At 35.5% G+C, this 11,475-nt stretch overlaps 3 protein-coding genes across 3 annotated transcripts; 1 reads left to right on the top strand and 2 right to left on the bottom strand.

Annotated features, from left to right (window-relative positions):
- Positions 1 to 301: 301 nt before the first annotated feature.
- On the bottom strand, positions 302 to 1,033 carry LOC112055007 (helix-loop-helix protein delilah-like). The gene has a single exon (XM_024094972.2). The coding sequence runs from the start codon at positions 976 to 978 to the stop codon at positions 511 to 513; it is 468 nt and encodes a 155-aa protein (XP_023950740.1). The 5' UTR covers positions 979 to 1,033; the 3' UTR covers positions 302 to 510.
- Positions 1,034 to 4,193: 3,160 nt separating this feature from the next.
- On the top strand, positions 4,194 to 6,170 carry LOC112054999 (uncharacterized). The gene has a single exon (XM_024094965.2). The coding sequence runs from the start codon at positions 4,264 to 4,266 to the stop codon at positions 5,986 to 5,988; it is 1,725 nt and encodes a 574-aa protein (XP_023950733.2). The 5' UTR covers positions 4,194 to 4,263; the 3' UTR covers positions 5,989 to 6,170.
- Positions 6,171 to 6,223: 53 nt separating this feature from the next.
- On the bottom strand, positions 6,224 to 10,845 carry LOC112055005 (inhibitor of nuclear factor kappa-B kinase subunit alpha). Its single transcript, XM_024094970.2, has one exon. It carries the CDS (start codon positions 10,033 to 10,035, stop codon positions 7,732 to 7,734), a length of 2,304 nt encoding a protein of 767 aa, XP_023950738.2. The 5' UTR covers positions 10,036 to 10,845; the 3' UTR covers positions 6,224 to 7,731.
- Positions 10,846 to 11,475: the final 630 nt, after the last annotated feature.

The raw sequence follows: 11,475 nt of genomic DNA, 5'->3' as shown, positions 1-11,475 counted from the left end.
TGCAACAGTTAGAATTAAAAATATAAAACGTAAAATAAGTAACTATTAACTTTGGCACAATTCAAGATCAATTAAACGATAGACTCATCAAGAGATTGAGTAATTAAAGCTTACTAATTAATAACTAGGCAGAAAAATCAACCGCATTATTAATACCGCGTTATTCCGCATAATTTTGCGGAATAATTCTTGTTTCATATTTGGAGTGATTTTAATGCAGTTTCGAATTATTTGTTCAGTCATCACAGAAAATCCTATTAGATTTCTCACTTTTTTAATTAAAAAAATAAAATCATCTACCTAACATAACAAAAACGATTTATTAATTAAGCAATAATTATAATACACCAACACAAATAAATAAAATCTCAATACCTCACTCGAAAGACTTAAATAAAAAAAATAAAATTAATCAATATAAATAATATGGCAAAACGAGAAATTGAGGAATACCTAAATTAAGTAATAATAATAATTCATTAAACCGAAATAGTCCAAATCACTGCACTGTCACGTGAATGTCCTGTCAATATATTCGTAGTCGAATTCAGCGAAGAAGGAATCGAAGGGCGAAAGCGAATCCTCTGCGAATTCCGAAGTAGTCTCTTGTTCTGTGGAGAATTCGGATAAATCGGAGCACATTGGAGAAGACCACCTTTCTGGGCGAGAAGTCGTGCTTCGTTCCGGACTAGAGTCCCTCAAGGCAGCGGACAACGCGGAGATATATCGCATCGCTAACCTCAACGTTGTGATCTTCGTTAATTTTTCGCACGGGACAGGCGCTCCTGTGATTTCGGAAGCGGGAACCGCTCGTCTTAGCGTCTCGAAAGCGCGATTGATCTCCCCCATTCGACTCCGTTCGCGTGCGTTTGCGGTTTTTCTTCTGTATTTGCTGAGGGGTTGTGGCGTGCGGCGCGCGCGCGGCTCCCGGGAGCGCGCGGCCCGCGGTCGCAGCTGGTACTTGTCGTGATCCGGCATCGAGTGGTTATACTTAGTTACTGATCGCTCGCAGGCCGTGGAAGCCCCACGCGACGCCCGCGCACGGATTCCGCTTAAAAAATACGCTCACCCCGCCCACTTGCCCCGCTCCGTTCATGTATACTCGCGGACAGAAGCGCCGATTGCGGTATCGTGAAATTAATTGAAATAGCTCAAACTCATTCGAATGCAATTTGATAATTTATTCAAATAATATCGATTCAATGACACACGTAAACATAAAGAACACGACTTACGACGTAATAAATTATTCAGTGAAGTAAGAGTACCTAATTCCCAAAAACGTAGTTTAGATAACGACGTAGTTATCATTTAGAACTTGTTAAAGGCATTTAATACTTAGGTACCATTCCATATACGACCATTGCAATTTTCATTCGAAGGACTTTAACTATAAAGAGACGATGATTATCTCGTAAAATTTAAAACCCAAATATCTATTCAAAGGACTAAACCTAAAATATACGTAAGTACTTACCTATATAAAGTTAAGACACAGCAAATGTCTGTTTAAATAACTACGAGACTTGTCATCTATTTATAATGTCCTTTGTAACGCAAATGAGTTATTTATGAGTCATCCAAACTTTATTTTCATCGCATGCGCCGTGCATCATTGTTTGAGTTTCCTTTACGTTCAGACTCCTAAAGGGAAAGACACACCAATTCATTAACAGTGGCCGCGCCAGCATTTCACATAGAACTAAATGCTGTAAAACACTGAAAGAATAAAACTGGAACCTAAATCGATTAACCATCAGGGGTGGTTTTAACGAAGACAATTAAAACATAATATACACATTCAAGCCTAAGTTTTGTCGAATGGAAGTTACTAGAGGAGTAATAGATATTGGAGTGCAGTAAATGAAGGGGGTCTAAACAATTTAGATGTGATTACGTTATTTTACCCGACGCAGCCTTTGTGTCTAGACGTGGCCTAAGTCAGAACGATAACATCGTCAGAGTAGTACGTAAATGACTATAATATAGAGGTCAGTGGATTTAAATTATTGTGCGTAGGCGCAAGTAAATTTACAATCTAGGTAATCTGGGGTCACATTGGGGCTAGTAGGTACACCTATTGCATTCGTGACGTCAATTTTGTTGCCAGTTTTCATAAGAAACCATGTTTGTTAGCACATATTTACGTTTAAAGAAAACGTGTGGATTTGATATAAATGCATAGTTTTCTGATAAGTAAAAATTTCCATTTTACATTTATACGAGGAATCAGATGAGATCGCGGTTAAACGAAAAGAGATGACTACAAAATTCGTGATGTCATAATAATTATTCTTAATTAAATACAAACTTCTACTAAGTGTCACAAAAACTATATTCATTTATGTAGGTAGATAGATAGGTACATTATTAAGAGTATCTGTAGAGATTTAAAAAAGGCAACCGTTATGTGCCTGCTGATCTATTACCTAACAAAGGATATTTGTTACATAATTTTCGATATTTTTCATATACGTTTTAATAAATATAGATTTTAACACGATTGACCAGTGTTTGACACGAATTTCGTTAATATTTGAATTTACGCATCAGATTATCATATCACTTATTTATCTCACGAGATTCGATAGCGACCTACGTACACAACTTGTATGTATGCTGATAATGAAATTCAGGATTCTGGTAGATAAGACGTTATTGAGCAACGTTAACAAGAGTAAGGAACTACTTAACGTTATCGCTCATAGATAACGATCGAAGATTTAAATTACCAACAACAAATTGACTGCGCATGAGAAATCCAACTACTTATATGGCATTCCACTGAAAATAAAATTACGGGAACCCTTGCTTACTTATTACATTACGTATAGACCGAGAGCCTGTGATAGCAATACCTTCCGCATTTTATAAAAATCTAAGTTTGTCTGCTTATGCTCCTTAGATATCTAAGTACCTACATTTTATAAAATCTAAAAGCTTGACACCTCACGTGTTCCTACCATAGATACGAGTATGTGTCTAAATACGGTAGACAACTGTGGAGTTTGGACCATGGTGGACCCAAGACCCACAACCTGGTCACCGGTCATTTAACTTCACTAGTAACCCGTTGAGAAACACCGCTAAATTAAACTTTAAGGTTATCTAGCGAAAAATTATTGGTGGCTGATGATTTCTCATCACATACTGTAGAAAATAAGTTAGATTTTATACTTGTTACTAGATAAGGATCTAAACCTGGATTGAGGATGTTTATCTGTGTCTAAAATAAAGGTTAGTTTTAAATAATTAAGGTAATTATCCAAATCTAAGCTAAATATGGGCCTCATAAGAAGGCTCTGAGTCCACCAGCGGGCGATGGAACGAGCCATGCTCGAAGTATCTCCGCGTGATCGAATTAGGAATGAGGAGATCCGCAGAAGAAACAAAGTCATGAACGCCGATGGACGTTGGGTTCCCAAGATGCTGGAATGGTGACGCACTAAAAAACGCAGCGTTGGTCGACCTCCCACTAGGTGGACTAACATCAAGCGAGTCGCAGGGATTCCCTGCAGGCGGCTCAGGATGATGATGATGATGATGATAATGATGATCAGTAAAAAAATTAAAAAAAAATACTATTTAAATAAATTAAAAAATAAAGCTATAGCTCCCTAGGTATACACTTATGTACGCGACGATACTTGGTCACAATGAATGAATAACAAGGCGCTAAGGCACGGTACTGATCGTTTGATTCCATTTGCATATTGGTTTCGGCATTTCCGCTCTAGGCAACGTCGAGGCAGCTAATTAATGCTTGACCTTGGAAGAGCGCAGCTTTGAAAACGTTGCGTAGGCAAAGGCAGAGTAGTTATTGTGGCTAGCGTAGGCGCCTAATGTTGTCTACTGTCGCTTGTTTAAATTGGTTTTTGTCAAGACTAAATGAGGATTTAGCGCACCATAAAATCTATTTTAAGCTGTTACAATACTCGGTTGCGTTCTATCTGATTATCCTCATCGTATTTTTATTTATGCCTCAACAGGTCGGTAAAGGGCCAGACTCTCGCCCAGAGATCGATGCAAATATTCTTTGAAAAAAATATACAGTGTTAGTGGCCCTGTTACTCTGTCCATTTTCAAATTCCGAATACAAAGTTTAAAATTAAACGTCTGCATTCTTTAATTGAAAAATCTAAATATTGTCTATGGTATGGTATATTAAACTAACTAAGGGCGGGAAAATTACAACCTAGAATTACAATATTGTACCCAATCACAAAATAGAAATTGCAGGACAATAACTATAATTCCTCTAGTATGGAACTACATGAGAAACTATTGATATTTTTAGACAATCGTCAAATATTGACCGACATGAAAAACGAGTGCGAAGCTTTTCTAAACACGTTAAACGAGAAAACAGTAAGTAAGTTTCCACCATTCAGATATTTACTTGAGCTCGACGTCATGGATTTGCAAGAGTTATTCCCCGAACTCGGGGAACAATTGATTAACGAACCGCTAAAATGGCAAGGATACTGTAATGATATTCTGTATGCGTGCCTCAAAAGTTCAGACAATGATATGAATGAGCGCGTACAGGCATCACAAGTAGCAGTTAATATTAGATTAAAGAGTTTCCCGCGTGTTTTATTTAATTTAAATGTAAGGCATTACAATGGAATAATTTCTTTGAAGGGATTACTTGTAAATATCTCGAAGCCGATTAATTATGTCTACCACACTGTGTGGTCGTGTCCCGAAGATTGCGAAGGTAATGAAATCATATTACAGTATATACCAAAAACTTCTCCCAAATGTTATTTATGTAGAAGCACGCTTTTTGAAAACAGCGGCTTAAGGCGATGCGGTGAACAAGTCGTAGCTACGTTTAAATTCAAAAACGATTTGCTACCTAAGAAGTATTTAATAATCGACGATCTAATGAAAAAGCTGAAATTGGATGGAACTTACGTCATAAACGTTGTAGTTTTAAAAAAAGCGACTGCTGTTTGGGGTCTAGAAGAAGCTGTTACTCACCCGGCTCCGATTACTTCACCCATCCCTCCAGATGTTAGAGAACTGTTCGAGGAATGTGATAGAAAACCGTGGAAGTTTATCTACTGCCTCGCATCCAGAATCGGCGTCCAAATCTGTCCGTTGGATTGTTTTATGAATGTAAAAATTAATTTATTATTAAGTTTAACAAGCGTGATTGCCCATAGTTTAACCGGTTCGCCAATTTTACATTGCTTAGCTGCGGGCCATGACACTGGTTACGTATCAGAACTGATGAGGCAAGCGTCTCTTTTGGCGAATGCGAACATTTCGTTAGGAGCAACCAATTCTTCTGTTGCATCAGCTCTTATAGGTGCATCAGGAGGAGTATGCGTCATGCCCTTACCGTTGCAGGCTTACAGTCAAAAACAAATACACTCGGTCGTTTTGGCCGTTGAAACTGGTGAAGTTCAACACGAGACTAATAACGTGAAATTGAACTGTGCAGTGTGGGCTCACGGGATGGATTTTAAAAAGATTGTCCTTTACGATATAGCTAAAGTTTTCGGTACGGTTTGTCGCGCTGATTTTGGTGAATACACTGACAAATTGGCAGAATTCAATCTCCAAGCAGCTGAAGAGCCGCCAAAAGTTACCAGGGAAGAAAAACAAGCTCTAAACGACATATCTGCCTATATCGATATAGTAGGAGGTATAAAGGTCTCTATAGATAAAGACACTCAAAACCTTTTAAGTAGTTACTTCCTAGCAGCTCGTAGAGAGAGAACAGACGCTGTTTCTGTTGGGAACATGGAGTCTTTGGTGTCTGTTTGCGCTATGTCTGCGAGATTGTGTCGTCGTGCTGTCGCAAATATTGAAGACGCAGTTTTTGCTATTTGGTTGCACGTTAGTGCTACGAAAGAACCAAGATTTGCTCCAGAGGAGTACCTAGAAACACCTAACGACATAAAGAAACTAAATGCCGTTATCGAAAAGTTTATAGAATGGCTTGAAAATTTTGCTGATTACCGTATTGTGAACTAAATAATTTATTATTGTTATCCTTGTATTTAAACTTTTGAATTATCTACTTTATGATATTAAAGAGATGTACTATAATGAGAAACTTGCAATGTTGCAGAAAAAAATAGGATATAATTATTTTTGCTTGTGTATAAATGTTTTATACAAATACCCTTAGTAGCCCTCAGTCAATATTTTTAATTCTGGTAGGATTATCTAAATAATTAATATTTAATAAAAATTAAACAACTTCAACTTTAACAATAAAATAACTTTATTTACTACTAAAAAAATACATGTTCTAAATAAACAGTAAAATAAAATTGCACTTTTCCTTCTAATTTCTAAATAAATCTAAAATGATTCATTACAGTGTAAAATTTCAAATTAGTACTCTGACTAGACCAAAACTATATTTTGTAGATAACATATACATTATTCTTATGTTTTAGTACATTTTGTAAGCACCATTTAACTACATGTTAGTTTTTAGCCCAAATTTAACTTAGCTAAACTATAAATACTTTTCATTATTGTCTACACAATATAAGGCACTTGTAATTATTATAAATAGATTACTTGAATTATTATTAATTTTAAATAAAATTCTCAAAAACCAAATCAGTGTATTAAATATTTTTAATTTTTTAAAAGAAAGCGGTAGCACAGACCACAAAGTCAATCAATGTTTGTTTCTATCTGATTCTTTGACCAAGCTTTACTTAAAATCTAATTTCCAACCTATTTTCAATGGTTGATTATGCTAGGCTTGAAACAAGGACAAATTACATTGTTTTTTTCGTGATCTGATAAAAAGCATAATGGAATGATAATTTTAAATATAATATATTTAAAAATATCATTCCATGTGGACAAAATTTGTAAGCATTCATAAAATTAAGCTACTCAAGCATTATTTTACAACAGGGTTAAATTTTTTGACAATAATAGCTTTATGTTTATGGTCAATTACAAAATCAATGATATGCTGCATTATTACAGAAGTTATCTGGTACTCTTGACAGGATCCTCATAATATAAAAGCAAGCAAAAAGAAGATTCACACTACCGATTAAACAAAGAACATTGTAACAAATAATACGCTCAAAATTTATAAATTCCACCTTAAACACATAATATCAAACTTAACAATTGAGAATGTTAAATATTTATAATCAATTTATTCCAGAAACTACATTTGGCTTTGGATGGTAAGATGTCAGAGCATGTTTCTGTGTATTAATGATATATAGCATTGACCTCTTATAATAATAAAAAAAAACCCGACCGAATTGAGAACCTCCTCCTTTTTGAAGTCGGTTAAAAAGGATGCATAATCATGTAGAAAATTTCACTCAAAAACTGGCAAATTTTGCTTTGACAGTTTTAGAATTATTGGTAAAGCAAATTTCACTTAAAGGTCTTTAAATATAGTCCAATATTTAATAAAATCCCAAATTCAGAGCAAAACCAACCTTAAGGATTGAGATTAAGGTTGAATTTGCAAATGCTTGAATTGAGTGCCAAGAAGTTGTTTGACACTCATTGAGTGGGGAGGTTTTTTGGTTGCTGATTGTGCATCCACTTTTTAATAGGAGATTGATGAGCCTAACTGACATCTGAGAATAGAGAGTCCATAAACTTGATTATTATCATTAAGTAATGATTATATTTTAGTTTTGCACAAACCACTAAATTATTGTTTCTTTAGTCAACAGTATGAAAAGAATTTGTTATAATATACAGAGTGAGATTTGTGTAGGTTTATTCACTTAGAAAACTAAAATCAAATATAGATTGTTGGAGTAGTTTCTTTTGAGTGTCCAGTTTATCACATAGATCACCATGATTTTGCCGTAACACCAAGCTTTCAGCTATAAGGGACTTGATAGAATCATCTTTTAATGCATTTGCAACTGGTGTACAATGATTTGTAACAGATTCTCCAATTTTGAAGTCCCGTTTTTGAAAGGAAACCACACTGTACGGCAGATCTGCCACATTGTCTGCATCTCTCACTACTACACTGATAGTAGACCATATACAGTTGTTAAATTCATCAATCAATGCAGATAAATCATTACTTAATCTGTCAGAATTGTCTGCTGCTTTAGATATAATGTCAGTGATTTTAGATAACTCAGTACTTAAGTCTTTGAGCTTCAACACAAAAGGTTGATGCAGCAGCTCCTGCAAAACTTTACTTCTGAGTTTTAGACAGTCATAACAAAGTTTCACTATTTCTGGACACTGCTTCTCTTTTTCTCTATTCTCATTGTAGAAGTCACTTTTTCTGTGTGAAGTAAATATTTTGTACGCATTTGTAAACATGCCTTGATAGTTATATTTAGCTACAAAACTGTTAAGTTCATTTGATATACCTTCATTGCTACGTCTAGCTGCCGATTGTAGTCTAACAGTTAGCTGGGACCATGCGGTTTGTAGTTTTTGAGTCTTTTCCACAATATCATCAGCGTCTTTGAAAGTTTTTCCGAAGCCACCCAAGAAGTTTGTTCCAACACTGTTTTCTTTCAAACTCTCAATATGATTTTTACCTAAATCAGTCATTTTTGTCACAATTTCCACTTTAGCAAGAAGCTTGCCTAGGTTTTTATCTGTACTGTTATGTTTCACAAGCAACTGTTTGCTGTCTTGTTTCAAAGACTCAGCTCTAGTGAATATACCATTGATAAGGGCATCATAGATATCCATTTGTGATATCACAAAGTAGAAAGCATTTCTGTACAAAGTTTGACTGTTCTTGAAGTTATACAAGCCTTTGTGTAGCTCAAGACATCTTTGAACAGCTTTAGGAACAACTGGAGCTGAATTATCATCTATAATTTGTTTTTTATTATATACAAACAGCATTACATTACTTGTTTCAGTCCAGTATTTAATAACAAGCTCTTCATCACTAATATCAATGTAAGTCATTTGTGATATTATTGCTTGATCATCTGTAGCAATGTTAGTGTCTTTAGTTATCCAAGATTTCAATGCCAATATATTTGTGGAATCGTCAATTTCATAAGCAATGTGAGATAGAGTGGTAACACAGAAAACCTTTATAATCTTTTTGGACAAAATTTTTTCAAGAAGATTGAAAATTATAATATTGCTTGAAGTGGTTGTTTTTCCTTCAGGTGGAATAGCAAAAGTGACTTTAGACGGAGCATCTCTGCCTCTCAATTTGGGATCATACTCTAATGCCACTTTTAACCATTCTTCTATTAGGGCTTTGAATGGCTTAGATATGTGATTTTCAGGAAAAATCTCTTTAGAATGACAGATATCATTGTGAAATGTTTCATACACACAAATGTCATCATGACTCTTCTTTTTAACAACAGGCATCCATTCGACGGGGGCTTTATTTGGCAGGAATGGTCTGGTGCCACAAATTATTTCAAAAGCAATCAACCCAAAGGACCAGAAATCAACAGAATTGCTGTAGGTTTTGCTGTAAAACAATTCTGGGGCCAGATATTGTAATGTGCCAACAAAACTGGCACATATTGAGTTGGAATCTATTTCCTTGGCATAACCGAGGTCTATAATTTTGTATGTAACATTATTTGCATTTTGTTCACCAGGCCCAACACACAATACTACATTTTCAGGTTTGAGATCACGATGAGTTATTTTGTAGCTGTGGAGGAACTTCATTGCACTGCCCAGATCTTTCAATATCTTTCGCACTTGTACCTCTTTGAGTCCCCCACAAGAGTCTGGCTTGTTTAACACTTGCCTCAGATCGCCTCCGCTGCAGAACTCCATGCACAGTATGGGTAGCTTGGACGGATTCGCGCGCGCTAGTTCTGTCTTGAACTCCGGTGGCAACTCCTTGGTACCCACTATGTTTGGGTGGTTGCAGCTCTGCAGCATTTCCACCTCTTTCGTCCATCGTTCTCTATGTTTGGCGGTGAGTTCATCGCCCCATTTACAAACTTTGATTGCGAGTTTCTGTTCGTTACTTTTGTGCCTCCACAGAACGACTGTACCGAAACTTCCCGATCCTAGAAGTCTGTCTTTAATCCAATCACCGACGAACACTAAATCTTCCATTTCTTAAAATCGTTTTTATCTTGATCCTTCGAAAATATAATTTGGTTCATGGAAGAGCTACAAAAATAGATTATCTTGTCTTTGTCTCTAGTATTTTGGTATTTTACTTACTTGCTTGTATTTATTTTCTTCTTCTTTACCAAAAAACCTTTGACTTTCTTAAATTAGTGTCCCTAATATTCACTGTTCGGTATACAATTCATATTTTTAATTTTTATTTTTTATTGAGTAAATCAACAAAATAAAACTTCCCCACTTCCCGATACGTTTTTTTTTTTGTATGGCTCACAGATCACAGATTATTAATTTCTCTTGTCTGGCAAGCAAAGAATATATACTCCACGGAGAGGACGTAAAGGTACATAAACGTTGGACATAGCAGCGCTACTTTCCGCAAACGGAATATTTTAGAACTAAAACAGCAGCAATATTTTTCTTTGAATTGTTTTTTTCATCAAGGTACACTTACTTACTTTTAAAGAAACCAATAGAAACAAACAAGAAAAAAGAAAACTCAAAACTGAAAATATATTAAAAATACCCGGGATCGAACTCATTACTATTTTAACACTAGCGGACGCCCGCGACAACGTCCGCGTGGCAGCCAAATCGGTGCAGTAATGGCGGCGTTAAAGAGTACCAAACATCCATACAAACTTTCGCATTTATAATATTAGTAGGATATCTTGGTATTACACTATTAGACCTTAAGACTATGTAGAACTTAGTTGAAATTAATATACGCTTCCTGTCTTATTTCTGTTCCTACTAATTTATGTTCGCAACCAACACTTGCATAATCTCCTATGTCTAAAAGCCTTTGTACTGAAGTTTTGGCCCCTGCTGGCAAGCTTTAACTTAAGGCTCTGAGTTTCGAATCCCTTTTGAGCCTAACAGACCGTAGAGACTACTTTAGTATTTTCGAGTTTATAGTCGAGTACGAACAATTTTTGGGCGAAACAAGTTTTGGCAATTTTTTAAATAAAATACTAAACTAGGCCTTTTCCCTTTGACATTTACATCTATTTGAGTTTTGGATTTAGATAAATAGTTAAGCACTGGTTTGTAGAAGTTTAACAGAGCAGACGTAACAACATTACCATTTAGGCACTTAGCAAATACACAGCGGCACTAGCCGGAAGGAAATTACATGAAAAACAAAAGAGGTTATACACACATAATATCATAATATGAAATTCGTAATAAAAACAATTTCTAAAAAGAATCGATTCTTTAGACGGAACAGCAAAAAATCGATCAAGTAATAGAATATTCTATGTATATATTCTGTGGATAGTATACGCGGTGTGTGCTGTTTAAAAATTACGCATGTTGTATTGTGAGTCAAATTTAAAGTTGTGTGTAGTGTATGAACGCAGAATATATTAAATGGTGTTAAATATTTTCGATGTGAGTTTACCTCGTACCAAGGACGTACCC

Source organism: Bicyclus anynana, chromosome 16 (genome assembly GCF_947172395.1).
Source record: "Bicyclus anynana chromosome 16, ilBicAnyn1.1, whole genome shotgun sequence".
In the NCBI taxonomy this organism is placed as follows: Eukaryota; Metazoa; Arthropoda; class Insecta; order Lepidoptera; family Nymphalidae; genus Bicyclus; species Bicyclus anynana.
Note: the sequence above shows the minus strand (reverse complement) of the source record. Positions and strands in the feature narration are given on the sequence as shown.